This window comes from Chionomys nivalis, chromosome 1 (assembly GCF_950005125.1).
Source record: "Chionomys nivalis chromosome 1, mChiNiv1.1, whole genome shotgun sequence".
NCBI classification, from domain to species: domain Eukaryota; kingdom Metazoa; phylum Chordata; class Mammalia; order Rodentia; family Cricetidae; genus Chionomys; species Chionomys nivalis.
In genome coordinates, this window is record NC_080086.1 from 130,677,642 (window position 1) to 130,702,747 (window position 25,106).

At 41.8% G+C, this 25,106-nt stretch overlaps 1 protein-coding gene across 1 annotated transcript in view; it reads right to left on the reverse strand.

The window, feature by feature from the left end:
* The window catches only part of Rasgrp3 (RAS guanyl releasing protein 3), a 98,304-nt gene that overhangs the window by 12,393 nt on the left and 60,805 nt on the right, over positions 1 to 25,106 (reverse strand). The window contains exons 4-13 of the mRNA XM_057782621.1: positions 23,990 to 24,092; positions 21,775 to 21,837; positions 21,148 to 21,279; positions 19,716 to 19,863; positions 17,946 to 18,119; positions 17,447 to 17,563; positions 16,194 to 16,469; positions 8,023 to 8,100; positions 5,489 to 5,605; positions 2,268 to 2,383 (exon numbers count right to left, since the gene is read on the reverse strand). Coding sequence (XP_057638604.1) covers positions 2,268 to 2,383; positions 5,489 to 5,605; positions 8,023 to 8,100; positions 16,194 to 16,469; positions 17,447 to 17,563; positions 17,946 to 18,119; positions 19,716 to 19,863; positions 21,148 to 21,279; positions 21,775 to 21,837; positions 23,990 to 24,092 — 1,324 coding nt within the window. The remainder of the gene's footprint in view (positions 1 to 2,267; positions 2,384 to 5,488; positions 5,606 to 8,022; positions 8,101 to 16,193; positions 16,470 to 17,446; positions 17,564 to 17,945; positions 18,120 to 19,715; positions 19,864 to 21,147; positions 21,280 to 21,774; positions 21,838 to 23,989; positions 24,093 to 25,106) is intronic.

Below are 25,106 nucleotides of genomic sequence, written 5' to 3' on the forward strand. Positions count from 1 at the left end.
CCTTCTTCAATAAGTAGATGCTGTGTGTGTGTGTGTGTGTGTGTGTGTGTGTGTGTGTGTGTGTGTGTGTGTGTGAAAGCTCTCGGACACAGTCTCCTGAGATTGCTAGAGGCAGGATCGCCATTTCACACTGAGGTAGAGATAAGAGTGACTGACCATTTTGCTTATCTAGAGCAAATCCTGCAGATCTCATCTCCAGAGAACTACTCTCCTCTTCCACCAATGTATTCTCTGCTTAACACACACCTTGCTTGTTGTCACTGGTTTATCAGTAAGGGACCGAACACATGTGACACAGGCAAATGCCAGGTACAGAGATCTCACCTTTCCTGCCCTGCTCAGGATCCTTTTATCCTTCCTCTCTTGGCTCTTCCTATGGCATCAGAAGGACTGCTCCCATCCCTGCTCTCCAGGCTCCACAGACCTCTGCTCTCTCCCAGGCTCTGCCCAATCTTCTCACCCATTTCTTCGGTTTACAGAGATGCCCAATGCTTCCCTTCTCTCATCTCACTCCTTGCTCCAGCTGACTTCCCCAGCACCAGTCTTTCTCTCTTGCCAACTCCCCAAAACATCACTCATTAGCATTTTCTGTCATCATTCTACAACGCCCAGTCAAGTTTCTCCCACCGCCATCCTACTAAACTGTCACTAAGAGCAATCCTCGGTGGTCTTCTCTCACTTTTTTTTTGAAAACTCTTGACCTCACGACAGTGTGTGACACAGGGACATTTATTTGTTGACACCATCTTCTCTATGGAGCCTGCACTTCTGAGCCATGTTTCTTTACTCTTTCCTTTCCTGCTTCCCCTTCTCTGTCTTTTCTGAAGAATTCTACTTGTTACTTTCATTGTCTATGAGTGGGAAGGGAAGTCCACATATTTCTTTCTGGAGCCCTGATCTTGTCCCCACCCCCAAATTTCCCACCAGAAAAAAAATATTGCACTGAGGTACCAGCAACCAGATAGTGTTGTGAGGCTGAAAACTCAGTGTGCACCTCCAACCCTGACTGTTCTCGCACATTTCATACTGTATCTTCAATAACTTGCTAGACGTCTCTCCCTGTACACACACCTCCAAATCAACATAGCCTGCCAAAGTCCCTGTCTTCCTTTTCCAACTCACATGACCACAGGTTCATAATTGTACCTCTGACTTAAGATCCTTTTTTCATCTCATATGCAAAATAACCCGAATCATACTTAGATTTATAAAATTCAGTCATTTAGTATCTTTCCCAGCCTTAAAAACATGTATCATACAATTTGTGCAGACATGCGCATCAATCGCAAACAGACACAAAAGTCTAATTTGGACTACATTCATTTAGAAAGACGTGTGTGTATGTGTGTGTATACACATACAGAGATGTAGAATCATTGAATCATACATGCCCCAGGGATCCGCTTACTATACCATAGGGCAACAGGAGTTTAACCACCAGGCAGCAACCTAGCTCAGGTCCTTTCACGGCTCAAGAGACAGAGAAAGGAGGAGCTTGCTGCTGAGCATATATCCCATCTTACATTATGTAAGTTGCTCCTGGCACAGGAGCTTCCAGTTTCCAACAGATGTGATACAAAGCACTCAAAGATCAAAGGAGCTGAAGAAACTCCTGTGCCTGTCTACCATGTGTTCTCTCACATGCTAGGAATTCTAGAAACCAAGATGTATGCAGAACCACAAGATGGAGGGAGCTTACCCTGTGAGTTACTAGAAAGAGGAATGTTAGCTAGTCAGTAGGAATGCTGAACTTAAATAAGTGAAAAAATACGCGGCAATTCTTCACCTTGACCTTTATCCTTTAGTATTTTTTATTTTGAGACATGGTCTCGCTGATCAAGTTGTCTAGGCTGATGCTGAATACTTTCTCTGTGAACCCAAGTAGGCCCCGAGCTTGTGATCCTCCTGCCTTAGCCTGCCAAGTAGCCTGAGCTACAGGCATCTGCCCTCAGGTTGGTCACTTCCACTTCTCTTGACGGGGGTTTTGGAGTTGGTAGTGAAGCAGTAGAGGTACTGATAGAAACTGAGAGCTGGTTCATTTCCAGACGGGCCCTTATGCTTAACAGAGATGTGGCTTGCCCTGTGACAGCACCCAACAGTTAGGTTTAGGGACGCCAAGAAAAACGACGAGTGGAAAGTCCGACTGTTCTGATAGAACAGTCGGGCAAAGCTTGTCGGGATGCAGGGTGCAGGTTTGCCTGTCCCATCTCATAGATAATCTTCTGTTTTAAGCTAGACCCACTAAAAATAAAGAAAAGGTAACTCACTGGTCTTTGTCTAGCACACAGAAGGAATCCAGGAAGGGGAAATTGGCAGCTATGCTCTCAAAGTCCTCTTGGGAGATGTAGCCATCGTGATCATGATCGTAATTTCGAAACACAGACTGCAAAGGAGAAAACAACTATTTACCATGAGTGCGCATAGGTTGGCCATTAATCTTGTGAGCAACAATATGTGGATTGTACACTCAATCAAAGAGCCTAGAATCTGGTGGGGGATCTGTAAACTCACGCTTAATTAACACTATAAAACAGTAAGTGGTTTGAATTTAGATAAAGAAAGATTTCCTGGAGGTAAAAAAAAAAAAGTCTAAACTGAGACCTCAGGGTTGAGTAAGAGTTAGGCTGGTGAGTTTATTGATTACAATACTATGAAAATGGAAAATGAAACTTTACAAATTTAAATAACTTCAAAAATTGAAAATGTGTTGAATGGTGTTGAATGTTTCCCCCTAAAAATTCCAGTAAGGATTTTTTTTTAATTCATATTGGGAGACAAGAAGTGTTTACAAATGAACAAATAGATTTTACAGTTTACATCAAAGTCAATGTAGAGGTTAAAAATCATTCAGAATGGTAAGTGAGACATGTGAACTCTCCCCTTTAAGAAGTCAAGCATTCTAAGGGTTTACTTAGCAACAGGAGAGGCAGCTTGAACCGAGAGTCCCCAGATACAGGCAATGTCGAAAAGCATTTATCTGGACCCACCTCATCCTGCAAACCGCCCCCCCCTGCCCCACTCAGAAGAGAATCTCAATTTCCCCTCCTTCCTTTTCTCCTCTGCCCTTCAGCATCTCACTCCCATCAATCCAATCCTAATTCCTTGGTGAAATGTTGGCCCAGTTTGGGTTAAAATGCTTACCATTAGTTTAATCAAATTAAAGGCAAGTTTATTAAAAACCTGTACTAAAATTTGTTTTTACAAAATTCTTGTACTCTATAAAAAGTATGGCTGCTCAATGACAAATATTAGATACTTCAAAATAGGTAACCTTTAAGCTGTTTTGCTAATAAATAATAAGTATCGGGATGATAAAAATGTGGTATGCACACAATAGGAAAAACCTTATTCAGCTGTTTAAAAAAAGAAATTTAAAATTTTCAAAAATAATGGATGGATTTGGAGAGTATTATATTATTATATTAAATGAGGTGACTTAGATCCAAAAAGAAAAAAAAATCGCTCATTCTCTCTCATACATGCATATGGTAGCTTTGAATGTTTCTATGTGTGTGTATAGGACTGTGTGGGTATGGATATAAGCTGAGGAAGTAGAAAGAAAAGCATGAGAGGGAAATAGGAGGTGTTGGGAGAGCAACTGGACATATGAGACAGAAAGGAGGTTAGCGGGGGTGGGAGGGTACAAACAGAGACGGGGGCTGGAGGAAAAGAGGAAGCCAGGAGAAAAGATAAAAAGAAAATTTGTTTGACAATGCCATAATAAAATCTAATAGGAGCCGGGCGGTGGTGGCGCACGCCTTTAATCCCAGCACTCGGGAGGCAGAGGCAGGCGGATCTCTGAGTTCGAGGCCAGCCTGGTCTACAAGAACTACTTCCGGGACAGGCACCAAAGCCACAGAGAAACCCTGCCTCGAAAAACCAAAAAAAAAAAAAAAAAAATAGATAAATAAAATAAAATCTAATAGGTTATATGTTAATTTTAAAAGATGCAAGAAAATGAGAGAGAAAAGGATGTCAAGAAAGAAAGGAAGGAAGGGAAGGAGGGAGGGAGGGAGGGAGGGAGGGAGGGAGGGAGGGAGGGAGGGAGGGAGGGAGGGAGGGAGGGCAAAGGAAGATCTCTAACTTTCATTTTTGATTTTCTATCATCAGAGCATCCTGATGTGCAATGCTCTCCTTGGGTCCTTCTGGTCCCCAAACTCTGTTCCTCTTTGCCCTGGACTGTACAGACTTCTTAGTCCCTTCCCTCAGCAAAAGTCCTTCCACACCACCTTGTGATTATCATTGGCTTGCTTGGGTTTTTTGTTTGCTTGCTTGCTTAGATCTACTTTATTTTTTAATTGTATGTATGCTGGTGTGTCTGTGTCCATGCACGTGCATTCAGGTACCCATGAAAGTACCCTAGCTGGAGTTACAGTTAGGGGTGGGTGCTAGGAATCAAATCCATGCCCTGCAGAAGATCAGGGAGTCCTTTTAACCACTGAGCAATCTTTCCAGCATTTAACTTACTTGTTCTTGATATAGGATCCTGTTGTATAGCTCTGGTTGCCTTTAACTCTCCTGCCTCAGCCTCCCATATGTATTGGCACATCTGGCCCGCCACACTATGCCTTTTAACTATTTCTTTATGCCTCATATGCAACATAAAATTTCTCTCAGAAATTACCAGATTCCTGGGTTTTCCAAGATGAAGAAAATCCTTTGTGTTCTTCTGCAACATCCCTTTCCAGCAAAGAACACTATGTATACCATAGATACTCTGTCTCATAGAGTCAGCCTTATTGTAATAGATGAAGCACCAGTCTATGTAATCAGGGGTTTAATCAATTACCAATGACAGAGATATTCCCACTTCTTCCTCCATATTGGTGCTTCTCTTCCGTGTTCTCTCTCTCTCTCTCTCTCTCTCTCTCTCTCTCTCTCTCTCTCTCTCCTCTCTCATCCTTTGAGGCAGGGTTTCACTGTAGTCCAGGCTCTCCTCAAACTCACCGTCCCTCTGCCTCAGTTTCCCCAAGTGCTGATATTACATGGGTACACCACCACATGCAAATCTGTTTTGCTTTCTACATGGAGAACCCTGAAAAAGCCTTGACTTGGATTGAGTGATTTTTCTGACCTTAGTGGAACTATGTTACTGTATCATTAAACCTTCATCATATACAGCAGGTGAAAAAATCCAGCTCATAGGGTATTTCCCTACTCTGAAGTAACAAACTCATCTGGAGTGGTTTTTCCAAGAAAAATTCTAATCCCTAATGTCTTTCATGGCAATGACAGAGCTGACAAATGGCCAAGAAGGGAGCTCGAAGGAGCTGAGAATACTTGAGACAGAAAGGTACTTTCTGATAAATTCTCTTGGGGCCGATGCAGGAAGCATGGAGTTTCAGTTGAGGAACTTGTTCCTCAATCAAGCTCAATTGTTCCTATTTGCTGTTTTCATGGTCATCTGAGTTCTGGACAATCATAGCACATTCAGGAAAGAGAAGGAGGTTTTCTAGAACATTCTACTTACTCTTCTTCAATTACGTACCTCCACCAACTTCCTTATGTGTTTGTTGATGATGGTGGGGTCTGGCTTTGGTATCACCCCTGAAGCCCACTCAAGGGGCACCACAGGCTTGTTGGGCGTTGTGGGGGAGGTAGGTTGCTAAAAGAACACACACACATTTTTCCCTATTAGCTGGAACTTGATCCACCAGGAGAGAAAATTTAATATATGAATAGCAATAAAGACTTAAGTTTATATAGTGCTCAAGTGTTTACTTGAAACAGTGTCTCACTATGTCACCCCAGTAGGACTGAGACAACATAGACCAGATTGGTGTCGAATTTGTATAGATCTTCTTGCCTCTGCCTCCTGAGATCACCATAGCCAGATTTACACGTTTATAAACCAACATCTTTTGTTAATAGAATCTAACCAATAACTCAAAACATGCCTTCCCTTAGTTTGGGCTTTTTGAGACAAAGCCCCTTGCTATGTAGCCTTGGAACTTACCATTCCATTGCCTTGGCCTCTGAGTGTGAGTCTTCTAGGCAAGCACAAGCACCCATGGCTAAGGATATGTTTTGATAAGCTCTTTGTTTAATAGCCGCCTCCATTATAGTCTTTTAAGTAAATATATATACATGTATTTGGGCATATATGTATACATACATACAGATACAGATATAAAAACTGTACTCTTAGGCCACTCCAATAACCCATCCGAGTTCACTAACTACAGAATATCATCAGACCATTTCTAAAGATTTACATGGAATGCAACATGGACTTTTACATGTGTATATATGTATACACACATACATACATATAGATTACAATTATCAAGTCAACCACAGTGGCACAGGCCTGTAATTCCAACACCTGGGAAACTAAGGTCAGGAGTTTGAGGCCAGCCCAGGTTTTATAGCAAGATCTTGTCTCAAAAACAAAAGCTATCTAATTTTATCTGTGTTTTACATAGTTTGTGTTAGCGATCAATTTGCATTGAATGCATACAACAGCTCATAACCAACACACGGCCAAGTTCCTGTCCTTTCACCCATGCATTGGTTAAGGTGCTAATTTCCCATCCAACTGTTGCGTGAATGTTTGGGTCTCTCTGTCCTCTCTCTGGCCACTGACTTCTCTACAGGCTTTTCCAATAGTGCTTGTCTGTCTTATAAGACATTTTCTCTTAGTCATATGGGGAATGTGGTGGCAATAATACACAACCCAAGCAGGGCACACAATCCAATCGGAAGTCAAGCTAAGGCTGTTGTACGGTTTATTGGCTGCTCTCTGTGGGACCCTCATCCATGGGCTGTGTTTCACTGGTGCACACAGGCAAACCTGTTCTGGGAGGCTCTTTATTTGATTTGAACTTGGAATACATTTTTTTTTTGGTTTTTTTTGCAAGAGAATCTGAAAGGAACCGTAACTCAATTAAACCCCAAACAATGATGAGGTGGGTGCTACTGGTGGGCAGTTAGCAAGACCAACACCTTTACACAATTTAGACAGATTCATGCCCACACTCACAGTATTGCATCCCTTCTCACACCATGGCTCTGGGCGTATAAATGTGTGTGCACGCATGCGTGCAAACATGTATTGCATGTGTATGTGGGCTCTAGAGGTCAACCTTAGGTATCTTCTTCAGCCATTCTTAATCAGATAGTTTTTGAGACATTAAAATTTTCTTAAACTATTTTTATGGGGCATGAGGATGTCTTTGTGCTGTTCTCCTTGATATCTTTGTTTGCTTTTGTTTATTTTATTTTCTTTTTATTTGTGTGTATGAGTATTTGGACCTGCAAGTATGAATGTGTTCTGTATGGAGACCGAAAGAGGGCATTAAAATCCCTAGAACTGGAGTTGCAGGTGATTGTGAGCCACCACGTGGGTGCTGGCAACCAAACCCAGTTCTCTGCAATAGCAGCAAGTGTTCTTAACCACTAAGCCATCTCTCCAATCCATTTATTTATTTATTTATACAAAGTCTGGAAGGATACAAAGGATCTCGACAGAAACCATACCTAACATAGGATCTTAAATACTAGAATGACTGACCTTTTTTTTCCTACTTTTAAAAAGTCCTTTGTGTAGGTGAGTTCTTAGAGAAGGATACAAAAGATTAAAAAATCAATGATAAAGCAGCATATTGATGATAGTTTTCCTTTCCTTTATCATTTGATGATGTGAAGAAATAATCCAGAAACTCCTTTGGAAACAAACCGGCTCATTGGTCAAATGGGAATAATGCAGATCTCCAACATTCTTCAGTCTTAGGAATACAAAACACCATCAAAATGGCCAATGGCCATAAATGACAAACAGTGGTGTTTGAGCCCTGAGGAAAAAACAATACCTACCAACTGGGCGGTGGTGGCGCACACCTTTAATTCCAGCACTTGGGAGGCAGAAGTAGGAGGATCTCTGTGATTTCGAGGCCAGTCTGGTCTACAGAGTGAGTTCCAGGACAGCCAGAGCTGTTTCACAGCGAAACCCTGTCTCAAAAAACCAAAAATGAACAAACAAACAAACAACAACAACAAAAAACACACAGTACCTCTACCTACCGATTTGGAATTTCTAGGCTCCAGCACCAGCGACAGTTTGTAAATATCATCTTCAGTGTGATAGAGGTCCAGAGAAAGCTATGACAAAATCAAACAACACGAATGATTATGCTAGACACATTTCTTTCTGTACATTACTGAAATGTTTTCAAATTGAAGGCTCTAAGTCTCATGCTCGTGGATAGATGCAAGCGAGATAAAAGATACAGAGGCATGCAGGGGTGGGAAATAAAAACTTCAAAAGAAAAAAGTTAACCCTGGTGTGGTCATCAGCATCAAGAAAAGCACAATGAACTCCATCTTCTTGCCATGCTGGCTGGACAGATCTTATATGTTCAGTTCTGAGTCACTGGGGGATTCCAGATTTTTACAGGCTGGACAGTTGTATAGCACAGGACCTTATTAAAGGACCATGGAAATAAAGAATAAACTAGTTTAGATTCTATTGCACTGTGCAGAGTCCTGGTAATACCAAAGGGTAAAAAGTGACTCTTTGTCCTTGAGAGTCTGGCAGTTAATTTGAACAAACAAAACTCAAACAAATGGCAACAACAAAATTGTATTCCCATCAGTGTGTGTTAAGGTATGAAGTGAGATGTCCCACTCCAGTTGGAGTTACAGGAGTTATTCTGGGAAAGAGGAGTAAATGCAAAGACCTGGGTTTGTCATCGGTGAACTCTGGAGCCCGGGTAAAGTTATTTGTGCTTCCGTACTCGGATTCTGTATCCGTTAAATGTGACTAGCAATACAATTCTCCATCAAACTAGCTGTGGATCCTATGAAAGAGTATGTTCAAAGTATTCACAAGGACTTGGCATGTGGGACTGTCTTGTGAAATGCTATTTGATACTGTTATTATTGGTATATGTGTATCATTGCTATTATTATTATTACACACAGGGATCCCTGGAGACTGAAATGATCAGGAAAGATTCAAGAGGTAGCTGTGACCTGGAAAGAATTAGAGGAAGAGAAGGCCAGCGCAGGCAAGGACAACAGCTCACACCAAGGTTGGAGAGTGCATACAATGTGTAAACACTTTAACATGCATGCTCCCTGGCACCTGGAGCAAGTCATGAGCTTTACAGTATGTCAGACAGTTCCCACCCGTGCCCTTCAATGCCAGGAGACTCAGTGAACCACACCACTCCAACAACGACAGAGTCAGCGCTATTGGCCTTTAGGCACGACAAATGTCCTCTAAGACCTTTGTGCTCTGTTTAAGAATAAATCTTCATCATTTGTGAGTATGGAGCAAAGAAGAAGAGAAAGAAAAATAGATGAAAAGAGAACCAGAGACAACTATTGTTTTCTCGGATGCTTTAGCTTGAACTCCTTTACAAACGACGTTGACGCCATAAAATCCCAAAGCATTCATTCGTTTGGCAAATGTTTGGTCAATCATATATGTGCCAGAGGCCAGTCACATCACTACTCTAGCAACCACTCCTCACATCACTTAAACTGAAGACTTTGTTACCAGAAGTTCTTTCCTAAGAAGAATAAAATTGGCATTGCTATAAAACGGTCTCAAAATCCTACCAGGTCCTGAAAGCCTTGTTTGCTAAGAATCGACAGTGTGTTTACCTTTCTCTAAATGGTCGTCACACCTGTGTATGCTTGTCAGAGACAAATGCCTCTAGGAAGCAGCCAATCATTCAAAAGAATGAAACGAGACGCACGAAAAGGATATTTGATGGGCACATTGGTAACTGTGATGATGAGTATCACCCGTTCTTCTGGATCTAGACTCACCAAAGAGAGAAATCTCTGGGCAAAGCTGTGGGGGATTATCTTGGTTAGCTTAATTGGGTGGAAAGACTTAGCCTAAATTTCCCGAAGCTGGGTCCTGGGCTGTATAAAGACAAGAGAAAGCTAGGCACATTTCAGCTTATCATTCTTTGCATCCCAAGGGAAAGACACACTGGGACTAGTTACTTCAAGCTTGTGCCACAGTGATTTTCTTGTTATAATAGACTGGATCCTTGAACCACGAGACAAAATTTTTTTTTTTCTCTTTTAAGCTGTTTTTCTCATATTGATTTTAGAGATGGAGGTCTCACTATGTAACCCCGACTGACCTGGAATTTGCAATATAGAGCAAAGTGACCTCAAACTCAGAATTCACCTCTTTCTGCTTCCTGAGATTAAAGGCATTGCCAGATATTTTGGTGCGGCAACAAGGCAATAGCTGATACAGTACCACAATGACTTATTTGGAAAAAGAAGAATCCTTGTGGTTGCTATTAGGTTTTCAATCTTCTCTCTGTGCTGAAGTTTGTTATGGTGCAAGGAAAGAAACACCAGCTCTCTGCTAAGGAAGCAATAGGGGGTGACATGGTCTCTGAAACGTTGACAGCAGCTGTTATTCAGGTATAATACATATTGACTGCTGACATTTGATACCAAGTCGCCTGCTCGGGTTTGTCAAAAGTCAACAATCTGGAGTTTAATGGTCACCGGCAACAAACAACTTTCTTGTTACTATATAAATAAAACACAGCCGCCATGGGAAGCTGCCTACCACTTGGTAAATCCCCAGCTGAGGATGCTGCTGTGCCCCATGCCTCATGAAAGTGGGCGGTTACATCTGGCTTTTTGCCTCAGTTGCACTTTGAGGGCTTGCATGGAGGATCTTCCAGAAATAAGAGAGAAAGCCAAGTGCAGGCTTCCTTCCAAACTTCTTGTTATCAGGAGTTAGCTCCAGCTTTGAATGACAAGCTTGTTTCCTTCCTCCCAACTTGCCTCCAAGTCCTGTGATGTCCAAATTCCATAATGATAGGCATCAGCATCTTCGAATGAGGTAACAGCAGCTCCAAGATATTAAATCAGAAATGCCCATAAGACACCACTAAGTTCACGAGATGCTCTTGCGAGTACCTTGTTAGGTATTTTCCCATGATAGATGGGCATATAACTGACCCAGTGATAGACATGATTTGGTCTTCTCCAAATGTCTTCTTTTGTTGTAATATGAGCGGTAGGCTAAGTTCCTAGCACCAGGCCGCCTGCATGGCTAGCTTATGCCCCGAAATAATTACACGGAAACTGTATTCTTTTAATCACTGCCTGGCCCATTAGCTCCAGCCTCTTATTGGCTAGCTCTTACAATTGATCTAACCCATTTCTAATATTCTGTGTAGTACCACGAGCTGGCTTACCAGGAAAGATCTTAACCTGCGTCTGTCTGGAGTGGGAGAATCATGGCGACTCCCTTACTCGGCTTCTTTCTCCCAGCATTCTGTCTGTTTACTCCACCCACCTAAGGGCTGGCCTATAAATGGGCCAAGGCAGTTTCTTTATTAAATGAAAGTAACTCCTCCATCATTCTTTCTTCTTATCAATGCTGTGATCCTGAGCAAGAAATTAAGCTTCTTGATTTCTTCCTGATCAGCATAGCTTCCAACCAGGACCTTGGTGAAAATTTCAGTTTAATGGTTCTGCTTAGAAGGTCACGGATGCATGCTTGGCATCTAGGCAATGTAGCAGCCACATGGCAATAGTGCTTATCTGTGAACAGAAAACTGTGCCCTGAGCTACTGCTACCATTTCTGCCCTGCCAGTCACAACCTTATTTCCTCTCTCAGATCTCCTTGGGGACCTAAGGATTTTCCCTGTCTACTTCCCATTTTTAAATGAAATAAACAGCTTTTGTCTAACATATTTTGACCCTGGAGGTTTCAGGCAATATTCTGGTCCACTGTCAGTTGCATTTAGTCTCCAATCCTGTCAGCACAGCTGGATCTAGAGTTAGACTTCTTGTTCAATTTTGCTTATTATAAAACAAAACTCTGTCTCAAAAAACCAAAAAATGCACTTGTTCATCAAAGTATTTATACTCATAAGTTTAGCAATCATTTTTTCCTTCTCCTCCTCTCTTTTTTATTTTCTTTAAAAAAGAGAGAGAGAGAGACTGAAAACACAGGGGCTTTCCAGCTATTTGCATGTGCTCAAAATGGTAAAAGTAACTGATGGGGCTAAAAATACCACAAAAAGAATTTGTCTGTTTCGTATGTTATGAAACAGAGGCACCCGTTTTGAGACCTCCTCAGTATATGATTTGGGTCCTCAAGGGGAGATGCCTTCTCCAGATCGCCCCTAAAAGGGAGAGCTAACTATCTAAATCCCAATAGTCGACCGCTCTGTTCCTCCACTCTTCACTTACCCATGCTGTTCAAGGGACAAAGGACACCATAGGGAAGGTGACATGGTCATTGCTTGATAAATTGTATTCTCTACATAAGTAGTGAGAATGGTTGGGTAAAATACTGTTTAAATTTTCGGTAACACAAAATATACTATATGTTAATAATACGTCCACAGTAACGAGCAGATGTCCTTCCAAGGTCAATCAAATACAATTTGCTACAATCAAATACAAATTTATTTCCAAGGCCTATAGGTTAAAAGCTCCTGCCATGGCTTGACTCTATTGTGATGTAGTGTGTTGTAATAAGAGCGGCGGGGCTGCGTCCCCGGCACCCAGCCGCCCGCATGGCTAGCTTATGCCCCGAAATAACTGTACGGAAACTGTATTCTTTTAATTACTGCCTGGCCCATTAGCTCCAGCCTCTTATTGACTAGCTTTTACATATTGATCTAACCCATTTTTAATATTTTGTGTAGTACCACGAGTTGGCTTACCAGGAAAGATCTTAACCTGCGTCTGTCTGGAGTGGGAGAATCATGGCGACTCCCGACTCGGCTTCTTTTTTTTAGCATTTTGTTCTGTCTACTCCGCCTACCTAATTTTCTGTCCTATTAAAGGGGCCAAGGCAGTTTTTTTATTACTTAACCAATGAAACAACAGATAGAAAGATGACCCACCTCCATCAGTAGTGGGACATTATAAGCCCAGCAAAAGGTCTTCAAATCATGAGATCATGCCTCCAAGGGCATTGTGGGACATCAGCCATGTCCTCCTCTCTTCCCTGGTCATGAGATCAGTGGTCTCCTTCACCAGGTGTTGCCCCACTGACGTGCAGTCTTGCCACAGAGCCAAGGCAACGGGGCCAGCTGTCAACAGGCTGAAGTGAACAAGTCTCTCTTTTCATAAATAACAATCATACTGGAGATTTGTTATAGCAATGAAAAGCTGACCTAGTCCATTACCTAAGGGAGAAAGCTCCCCACCCTTGTACCCAGAAGTTAGCCGCTTTTAGGCTTTTGCGGTATCCATAAATCTCAGTTCCTTCATCTTTGAGAAATGAAGGAACAGAAGAGGTGTGACATTTTCTGTTTTCCCCAGGATTACAGGGCCCTTGTGAGAATATATCAGAGAGATACATGGAGAGTGTCATGTGAATCGGTGGTCATGGAAAGTTCCAGCCTTGGTAGACAGCCTGATGCACAGGGTAGGCATTTAATAACTGTTCACTAACTTGAGCTCTCCCTTTCTGTCTTTCCGTGTCTGAAGTACATGGTGGTCACTAGAGAACACAGTCACTTTGGGCGACAACTTGACCTGGAGAAAAATGAATCTCTTCTTAAAAGCTTTGCTTACGGACTTGCTCTCATGCCTCAGACAGTTACAGTCATGTGTTTCAAATCGAAACATGGATGTGTTTCATGAGGTGGCCACTAGACTCAAGTGAACATGTGTGGTTCCTCAGGATTCACGTTGGGGACATTGTTTCCCCAGAGGTCAGAAAAAAATGGACATGGCTTTGTAAGTGAAAAACATTTTACTGAATTGTGGGGAGAGTAGAAAGATGTTAGACCTACATAGAAATTGACTCAGGTGCCGTGACTCCTCTGCAGACCTGTGATGCCCCGGGGAATCAGTGGGCCATGTGCCAACACCACAGAGATACTTCTTTATTTTCATGTTCTGCCATTCTGTATTTCTAGATTCGTAGACATTTAGACCTCAAAAATGACCACAGAAACATTATGAAAAAGGCAAAGTCAGAACGGCTTAGCACAGGGCAGGGCTGAGATCAAGACCTTTCATCTAGGATTTTTGCCTCCACTTTGGGCTACGCAGACCTGCCCTTCAATATGGTTCTAAGTAGCTTCTACATCTTCCCTCAGTGCACCTAAAAGAAAGAGTGGGCACACTTGGACATCATTTCTTTTCTTTTCTTTTATTTCTAACAGAAAAAGAATTGTTTCTTAGCTTGTTTTAAAAAATTCAGATTTTCCATTTGTACTATTGAACTTCCATTTTAAAAATATTAAAACACCTCTTTTTAATAATGTTGCTTGGTGCATTTAGGTTTTGTTTTGTACAGAACCAGGACTTTGTGCACCCTAGGCAAGTATTCTAGCATGGAGAGATGCTTCCCTTGGTTGACGCACTTAAAACTCAAACTGAATGTCTCTACATTAGCTTTTCTTCCAGACTTCATATACACTGTTTCTAGAGCAAGTAATTATTATCAAAAGACAGTCATCACTGCCTTTTAGGTGTTTGAGACACTGTCCAAATGTAGGCATCTGCCTTCTGAAGTTCTACGCAAGGTTAAGAATACAGCTTAGAAGCAGACACTTGAAACTTAGGGTCCACGGCAGCACTTCTTGTTAGACATCACCTGTCTGTCCTGTGGTTTGGTGCCTGGTTGTGGCAACAACTCTGGGCACTGGTTCATGGAAACATATTTACATGGCAAACGATTAATCGGTGCAGGTGCTTGAGTTATTGTGAGGTGGTTCCCCACTGGAGAAGGCCTTTTTGTTTATTGTTTATCACACACACTCAAGAGATCTCTGAGCTGATCACTTCAACTTCACACTAAGAGTACAGTTAATAAATATTATCATTCTACTTGGGGATGTGTCCTTTGATATCAATTAATTGCTCTGGGAACAGTGTATATGAAGTCTGGGAGTCCAGCGCACCCATCCTAGGGGATTTAGACTGTCGGAGCCTTAGAGGAGCTATTGCTTTCATTTTCCACGGACATAAAAAGAAACCATCAACGCACCATGGCAGTCAAGTTTCAGATGCTACACTGTTATGAAGCCAAATAGGGAAGTTGTGCCTTCCCTTGTTTAAACAAGGGTAAGAGAATTTATTTGTGTTTCTTCCTCTTCGAAAAGAAGAACCAATGGAAGATGTCTTCTTCTATACACCTGCTGTGTTTAAAAAGCTCTAGACCTGAAGATCATCTAAACAATCTGCCACAAGTGTCAAAGTAAATAAATAATAAGAGTATCTGACACTCATTACTCCTAAATACAGCATTCACTTTGTCTTCTGAGTTCTCAGTCATGCCAAGTACTGTGAAAGGTGCTGGGTATATAGTAAAAAATGAATGAATGAATGAATGAATGAATGAATCATGAGCAGAAAGAAATGCATCTACTGCAGAATAATGCCTTGGACAGTTAAGGAAAAATGCAAAGTACAAGGGTGAAACGTGATAGATTCATCACCACTTGGGAAGAGACTAAAGAATACTCTAGAAAGCCTTTAAAAGTAGCACATAATGTCCCACAGCAACCATTCTAGCACTTCAGAGACTGAGGCCAGAGGGACCACAAGCTTAAAATTATCCTGAGCTAAATTGCATGACCCAAGTCTAAAACAAACAAGCAAATAACAGCAACAACAAAACCTGAAGACTAAGCAACAACAACATAAGAGCAAGAAGGAGCCAGCAAGATGGCTCAGCAGATAAAGGCGCTCCTTGCACAAATGTGGAAAGAGAAAGCAAACTGCATGCCATTGTCTTCTGACCTCCAGCTGTGGTATGCTCAAATACTCCCCTACCTCCCCACCCCGCCCACATACACCATGTACACACATACATATAATACAAAACGAAAACTTTTAAATTAAGAATAAAGATGGCATCTTTGAATTCTCAATGAAAAGAGAAGCAGAAGACATGAGGACCTGAGGAAAGAACTGATCAGTTGGGCAAGCATGCTGAGGGAGAGCAAAGGGTTAAAGTGGCTCTTAGGGGAGAAAGGCCTACAGAAGGGGTTCCTATGGACAGAGGTACGTTCATCTGAAAGAAGAAAAATGTATTTGCTCCAAGGCTATAGTCTCAAATCGCACTCCTTATTGGTGTTAAGTTTCCATTTTTCTTCTTCGTTGGGACTCCTTATCATGTCTTAACCCCTAAATCAATTTTTCACTGAAAGCGAATTGTTGTGACATGTCTTTCTATGGCACTAGAGTTAAGGAGCAGAAGCGCTGTGCAGCTCAGGCCCTGGCAACTCACAGTGAGCAGGTTGATCAAATCCATGTTAGGTTCTAAGTGGTGAGAGGCATTCTGCAGGGAGACCAGTTCACTCAGGGTAACGGAGAGCTGGTGCATTTTCACGATGTTCACTTTGTTCTCTTCCATCCAGTCTGGGAAGATGACATGGACAGCTATCAAGTCTTTCAAGTGCACGCCAAGGATGGGGATTTTGAAGCCATCACAGTCGGCGAAGGCCTTGCGGTAATTGCAATAATTGCCATTGGAAGAGACCAACTCTGTCATTTCATTCCAGTTCTGGGAAGAGATGGAAAAGTAGAGTTTTCAACCAACAGCTTTCTCTCCTGTCCACTCCCAGATTCTGGAAGATGTGACTTGGAATTCCTCAGCTACAAGGAGGAGGATCGGCTGCACCAGTGTTGACGCGGGAACAACCAAGAGGAAGAAAAGCAGAAAAGAGTACTGGGCCTGGCTCTCGCGTGGGCAGTCTGCTCCATTTTCCTCTGCTTACCACTGGGCTGCCAGGGTTGTCAGACAACAGACTGCTTTATTATTTAACCAATTTAGATCGTCTCCATCTTCATCTTCCTTAGGGTTAAAACGGAACACACCCTACTGCTACTACAGCCCAGGGTTGGTATAAGGGAAAATGTTCCTTTCTGCTCGGTAGGTAAAATGATTATTTGATATGTTCTACAATAAATATAGTAGAGAACTCTTACAAAAAGTTTGATAACTGACTTTTAAAGGTACATGCTTTTGAGTCTGTATACTCATCTGGTATCTTCCGCATTTATCAGAGTGCCACTCACACAGCAAGTACCAAATGAATATTAGGTGATATTTACAATATATTCATCTTTCGTTAGGATAAGATTTTTTTTCTTCTTCTATTTATGTCTTGGAGAGTAGGCATTCAGGGCTCAGCCTATGTCTACAGATCAGAGGACAGTTGTTGGGAATAAGTTCTTTCCTTTCACCATGTGAGTTCCAGGGATCAAACGCGGTCACCAGCATTGGTAGCAAGCATACTCATCTACTGGGCCACCTCACCAACCTGACCAGAACATTCTTAGTGTAACCCTTCCCACCAGCAGCAATCTGGTTTTCGGCGTGTACTCTGCCAATGGGGCTAATCCCTTCCAGTTTAGTTCCCTATGTGTAACTTTGTATTGGTTTAAGAGACAAAGGTTGCCTTCCCAAGTAATACTGGTCATAGCACATTACCGCAATCTGTACTGCTTGCTCAGAATGCAGATCAGAACCCGCCATACCTTTGTAACCTCTGAAGAGAGGTGAGAATGGGTCTCTTTGAGTCGGGAAATGGAGCTATGACTAAGGCCGCCAACCACTGCCATCAAGGTGTTAAAATTTTTTAGCTGAAGGAGTTTCTGTAATGAAAAAGGAAAGTTAACACCAGTACTTGGTAAGGATTTTTAAAAGTTATTTCAAGTTTCCCAAATTGCAGGTGAATGTAAGCACAGCATTAATAACAAGAATCTGGGGAGAAAACACATCAATTTGAGATGACGTGAAAATTGAATCCTCTATTTTTTTTTTAAAAAAAAGTATCATATTTCACAGAAGACAATCAAATATTTCTAAAACAGTGGTGTTTTAAACAATCTTGTGATGTTAGGGGAGTATGGATTGTTAATTAGACATCTATGAGTGGTTGAACTGTCCAATGCTCTTCTGTTGTAAACACCACAGTTCTCAATAGTATTAACGATTACACAGACTCCCTAAACCAGAGCTGAGTATGAGACGAACCTGTGCTACATTGATGAACTTGGTGATGACTTCTGCCCTTTGCTGGGGACTTGGTTTGCTGAGAACCATCAGCTGGACCCACTTAGAGATTCCATTAAATAAAGCAATAGATCGCTCCAAAGTTGGGTTATTCTCCAAGCAGCCATGGATGACGTAGCTCTGGTAATCGGTGAACTGGGAAGAGGAAGAATCAGATCCTAAACTAGAATGGCGCTATCATAAAAGCAGACATTAGACAGTTGGGTAAAGGGGGTGAGCTAGCCTTTCGTGACAACATGGTGATTTCTTCCATTTCCCATTCATAAAGGATTCTTTCAAGTTCGAGACCTCTGCATCTTTAGCATTTGGAGGAGGGGGGGATCAGGTAAAAATTCAAAGTTATATTATAGAGAATTCCGAACTTCCCAAACACTCACATCCAACTAGACCACTAGCCTGGGAATATTTAGGCAGACAGGATCAATATCATGCCAGAAAAGAACTAAGGTTTTCCATGTTTAGTTCTACCAGTGGCGCCAAAGAATAAACACATTTAAGACGCAATGATACACACTGAAGAAAAGGAGGTGGATGGAATATAATACTCTCAAATAAGAACAAGCTTTTAATATTTCAAGGAAAAATGGAGATTGGAAAAAATAAAGTAAGATTGCTCTTTAGCAATCCAGACATGTTTTCATGGTGTGAGGGGAGATGCTGTCACCTAGGGATGAGCCTTGTAGCCTATCCTATACAAAGTTCAGGGAACCACCTTCCTTGGCCTGTCTGAGAAGCATCATGATGGTTCTTTACAAACACAATTTGCTTGGTGAATGCATCAATCTTTTAGAAATCTCTGCTTTTTGGCTAAAGATGCAGTTTCTAGAACATTTTCCCGGCATGTGTGAGACCCTAGCATGACCAAAAGCTTAAAAAAAAAGAAAGAAAGAAAAGAAGGAAGGAAGGAACGAAGAAGGGAGGGAGAGAGGGAGGGAGGGAGTGAACAAGGAAGGAAGGAAGGGAGGAAGGGAGGAAGGAAGGAAAAGAAAGAAATCCATGCTTCTAATGAAAACCATCATGTTTGCCAGCAATGGTGTGATTTTCTTCAAGCTCCTTGGAAGGAGAGTGATTTCCCCTGAGCTCATGAGATACATTGACATAACAGTTGATAGAACCACCATAAAGAAGTGGGTAGCAGCAAAGAGGCATCTTGAAGGGAGTGCAGGAGAGGAAGGAAGGAGAACAGGAAGGGAGAAGGAATGTAGGAAAGGAATGAGGGTCCGTCACGATGTGTAGGATGGAAAGTCTATTGCAAGACCTGTGTCTCAGGGACAGAGGCCATCTTACGTTGAGAGTTCTTCAACGCCTGCAATTCTTAATTCTCGACCTATTTCCATAGGCAGTTGTGCAGATACCAAAATGAGTTAACTGTCCACTACCTCTGTGCTATAAATAAAGGTTGCAACAGAACCATTCATTTGGAAGAGGTCACTCGAACTAAATAAACCTTGAATGGTTAAATCTCTGCTGAATATTTAGAAAAAAATCAGGCTTTACTTCTATGAAAGGAGACATTGAACACAGTGACAGAAATATAGCTTCTGAGCCGTAAACTAAAGACAGGATAATATTTATATTTGGTTAAAAGGGATTGTTCCTGTGAATTGAGGGCACATTTCCAACAGAGCCCCGGGGCGGAGGCTGCCAACACTTGGGAGTATGAACACACAGCTCTCGGGAAAGTTGGCACAGCCCATGTTACCCTTGGAAGAATAACCGTCAAGTTCTTACTGAGATCCTTCGAAAAGATTTATGCTCCAGAAAAGTGAGGTGCTCGGCCAACTCAATGGGCTCCAGATGGTCAAATAAGAGACAAGCCTTCCCCTTTTTCGATACTTTTTTCCTCTGCGTGACTCTCCTCATCCAGTCATAGGAAGGGCTGTGAAAGAAGAGAGACTGGTCAACGTGCCGAAAACGCATTTCACTCAGTGGAAGATATTAACCTACTGCCTGGAACTCTTGGCCTACTGCCAGGAGCGTGTGTGAAATACATGCCCTGTCCTCCATATTTGAAGAGAAAACCACCCACCCTCTGCCAACAGAGCCCAAACTTGGAGTTGTTTTTTTCTAGGCAGGATAGGTTTGCCATGGCCTATCCTGAATCTTTTACTTGGTATTCCTTGTGACCAAGAACGACTTGAAATTTAGAGATCAGGGTGAGGTCTATAAATTCGGAAGTTTATTGGCATCTAGGAGGTGATTCAAGGCACTGGGAAACAACTGAGGCTGTGTTTACCACAGCATCATGTGGACTATCTGAAAAACTCATTATGAAGACAAAAGCCTAGATCTCACTACTAGAGACTCTGCATTTACTGTTTACTGAATTTGCTGGTTTACTAGGAATGAATCTGAATCACAGGCGTTGTAAACAAGCCTCCCTGATGACTCCTGCATCACTCATTGTCAAGTAGTCTTGAAGAAGTATTCCAGGCGAAGAGAATGCCTAAGATGCAAAAATAAGTGTTTTTGATGTTCACCTGTAATCCTAGCCCTCGGCAAGCCAAGATGGGAAAATCATCACAAACTCAAGGACAGCCCAGGTTACATATTGAATTCCATGCCAGCTTGGGACAGAATAAACAATTGAAATACCAACAACTGTACCTAGGTTCCTGAGAAAGCTTTCCCCGCGCAGAGTTAGCTGGTCTGCATTAAATGAATCTAAGTCCCTTATACGATAATCAGTCAGGATACAACTGTGATTAACATTTGTAACTTCAGGGGAGCCTCTGAAGCACTGGGGTGCAGAGCCTCTCAGGCTTGCACTGAGAGTATGAATTGAATGGGGGGTCTTCTTAAGGTATGGATTCTGATGGGTTCCTGGGAGAAACCAGTGTGATAACCTGAGTTATCCTGGGGCATAGGAGACAATGGCTAAGAACTAAATACTCAGCATCCATTCTGTGCCTGAGACTTTCTTGTGTTTCCTTGTGGAATTCTTAAACATAGACTAATCCCATTAAGGTACCATTTTACAGACAAACTGCAGCTTGGTGAGAGAGGTTGTGTCTACCATTGCTATAGCTATGTTCATTGTAGCCAGACTATCTCCAAAGGAGGCTCCTTATAGAACAGTAGGGATTCCCTCCCGCAGAGTCATCACTAGCCCCTCCCCAAAGAGGTGGACCCATGAAGACCGAAAGACTTGCACCACTCTTACACGCTGGATATGTCCATGAGGCTGAGGTGCTTTTCATAGCCTAGTTGGCTAGCGACTTCCCGGAACTCCTCAGTCATACGAATCAAACCAAGATCCAAATTAAACTCGGCAGGGAATTTCAGAATCCAATACCTGAAAGTTATAGAAAGGACTTTTGACAGCTGGGAGATTTCATTCGGACCTCTTTAGAGACTATGGTACCATTTTTATAACCTGAACTTAACACAGACTCCAGTACCCCTTAGTTCCAAGTCGTCGGCTCATATTCCCAGCAATTCCACCATGTGTCTTTCTGCTTCTTCCATGGAGAACCAAGATCCAGCAACTCTGAGCTTCTTCCTAACTTACTACAGAGCACAGCTCCCCCCATTCATGGTAATGTATATGGTTAGGGAGTAGAAACCATTGAATCCACTGGATCTCTGAGCTGGTTTGACTCTGTAAGGCACTAGCCCCTACTTGATATCTAATCCATAAGGTAAATTCTCCCCTATCCACCAGGAACAGAGAAGAATTAACAGTTGCAAAGACAGCGGGGTGAAGTATTGGCTGCTTTAAACAAAACAGGAATTGTTGACAAGTCCAGAACCCAAAGCTATGAGAAATTAAATCTGTAAGTGTGTTTACCTCATGAAATAGCAGACCTTCAGTCGGAATTCGTCACAGCCTTCTCCCCTGGCATTCTGATACGTAGGCCCGTTAAAGAAAATGTTCTTATGTCTTCCCTTTGCACATGCCTAGCCAACACTGTTCCAACAATTTACCCAAATCCCAGGCAACTCGAGTTACAGCCTGAGCAGCTCTAATTCAAAATCTTGAAATGCAAAATGCCCCAAACTCTGAAACTTTTGGGGGGCCAACAATACTAGGAAAAAACGTCAACTCCTGAACTAATAAGATGCTATAGTCAAATGAGAGTCTATTTAAAATAGTATACTTTTGGACCTCTATGTTATTATTATTGACATGCTATTATATAAGTGTAGTAGATTTATATACTCAAGTGTTCTACTGATTCTAGAAACAGGCTTCATCTAGCTTCCACTGTGTGATTTTGGACTTGAGTCTGAAGTGGGTAACTAGGAACTAAGTTTGTGTACCCCAGATGTATTTAATGGATTGCAATCCTTTAACCCCCTCCAATACGCCACATATGGCATTTGAATTGCTTATGTTTCCTGCAGTGAGCCATGACTATTCCTAACATGCCAGTACAGCTATTCTGAAATTTGTCAAAACTCCAACATGTGTAATGGTTGGGTTTCAAAGCTGTGGATGATGTGAACTCAACCTGGAGAGAGTCAAACGGGCATAGAAGTGGGGTGTGAACACACGGACACCGAGGAGTCAAACTTGACTTGTTACGCTTCTGGGATGTAGTTTTCGTCTGATGGAGAAGTCACTTACAAATTAGTTACACCCTCCTGAGTACTTATCAACCAACAACCACAAACTGGGGTTACAAGCATACTGCAAAGTATACATAGTTCCCAATTAAGAGTATGCAGAGGCACCATTTTAACTAGAAGGATTTCGAATTTAGGATTGGTATTTTATATAACAAGCACTCAGATCTCATGGGTATTTGAAAACGTCACGCTCAGGTATGTTGAAACTAAGGTTGTGTTATTTGTTCCGAAGTCTATCCACTGGATCTCCTAGAACAAACACCCCTACTGTAACCAGACACAGTGGGCATGGAAGAGATAAAGAATCCAAGGAGGAAAACGTCAGTCTTCAATGTTCATACCATCTGAAATTTCCCGCATGCTCTAACAGGCTCAAATATTCCTCTTTATTTGTGTTTCATGTGTTGACAAACACACTAAGGGTAAGAATGCTGCTTGCGGATGAGCTCTTGGAGCAGTGTATGGATCGTGTGGTCCACTCCGCCATCCTTCCCTACACTCTACTTGTCAGGGGTGGGACAATGGACGCAGAATCTTGCTCCTTCCTAAGCCTGATGCATTCAGGGTGAATATCCTCTTAACTCTCTAACATCCTCCTATCCCTTGAGCTTGTGGGAAGATGAAAGGAAGAAGTATGAAGTGGACAGGCTCGGTTCCTTCTTGGCTCAGGAAGGCTTGGCAGGCAACAACAATGTCTCGGGCTCTCCCTTCCTATAAGTAAACCCACAGGGGCTCCTGGTTAATATAAGGTAGAGATGTAAAAACACACTTGGAGATTATACACAAACACAGACCTTAGGAAATCAACTTCCTCAAACTCTGAGACTACTTGCATTATCATACGTGCATCTTTTAATTATTTTTTAGGACCATATTACACACAAAACCAGTAAGCAGCTGCTCACATTACAAAGTGGGTTTTCAACTATGAGGAATTTTATTTTCAGCCTTGTACAGGTTTTTTTGTTTGTTCGTTTTTTTGTCAATAAAACCAAAAATTAGCATTAATCAACAAATCACAGGGTCCCCCTTCTAGAACATTCACTGTATCTTACAGCAAGGGGAAAATATGAAAACTAAGCTAGGTTTTGTTGTCCTCACAGAAGGAAAATATTGAATCAGTGTTAAATAACCTTTCATTACACTAACAGTCTAAATGTTTAGGATGAGTTGGAGCCTTCAGCCTACAACTCCTGTTCCACTTCACATCTTTCTGACATCTTCAAGTTCAGCCCAAACACCAAATATTTAGTCAACTATTCGGTCCATCATCCTGATGTCTTACCTAACATCTATATAGTCTCAAAACATCTGGATGACTGACTAAATCAGACCATTTATTTATTCATCTTAATTTACTGGCTTTAGATAGACTATCTAAATACAGAACTTGATTTATGGCTATAAACATTACACAGCAGTTGAAAAGATATATGCAGAGGAGTTTTTCTGCCAGTTCGGTGGAAGATAAATACCATCGGTGCATCAGCAGAACTATTCTTGGCAAATAGCTGTCATTCAACTCTCCGTTGTCATCTGTGGAAAGTAAAATAAGAGGTGAAGAGATGGCAGGGTTAATCTCTTCTTCCTTTAATATCACTTAAGAAAATACAGTGTCAACAACTCATAAGCCCCGTTATATTTTGTAAGATTTGTTTTTAATTATGTATATATGTGTGGGTGTGTCCACATGAAGCCAGAGGCAGCAATGGGATTAACATACAGTTGTGGGCCATCAGACATGGCTTCTGGGAACTGAACTCTATCATCTGTAAGAACAGCATGCTCTCTTAACCTCCAAGTCATCTCTCAGCCATCTCTCCAGCCCCAAGCCCAATTATCTTTTTTACCTCCAATGTCTGCTGGTATTTCCTTGCAAACTAATGTAGATGGTGTCACCATTCTTGTGCTTTGCCACCGACAAATTTAGCAAAAATAAATTCAGGACACCCAAGTAAGTTTGAATTGGAAATAAATAGTGATTAAGTTGTTAGAACAGGTATGGCCTTGGCATATTTGAGACATACAAAAACATGTTGATTGTCTGAAATTCAAATATAAGTGATCATATCACATTCATTTATTTGAGTAGGGGTGCTTCATGTGTGGAAGAGAGAGGACAACTGTCAGGAATTACTTCTTTCCTTCTACCGTGTGAGCTCTAGGGATCAAAGTCAGACCAAGGGACTTATTGGCCACAGTCATTCTATATTTTCTCCAATGGCCCTATTCTGGCTTACTTCTGATTTTCTATCAATTAAAGAAATTAAATAGGTAAACTAATTGAACAAAGTTCTCTTGAGTGACTCCAGTGCTCAATGATAAAACAGATACACAAACAGCAAAACAACTGTGTGAAGCACAATTAACAACAACTCAGAGGCTGACATTGGGGTTTAACCTGAAGACCAGAAAAGCGAAATAGCCAACCACTACCTCTTAACTTGACCTCAGTATGAAAATGGCGATCCTGCCTCCAGGAATCTCAGAATGAGACTGAGACTGAGAACTGTCTCCTCCCATTTTTATAATCCTCTCTAGTCCTGGGAT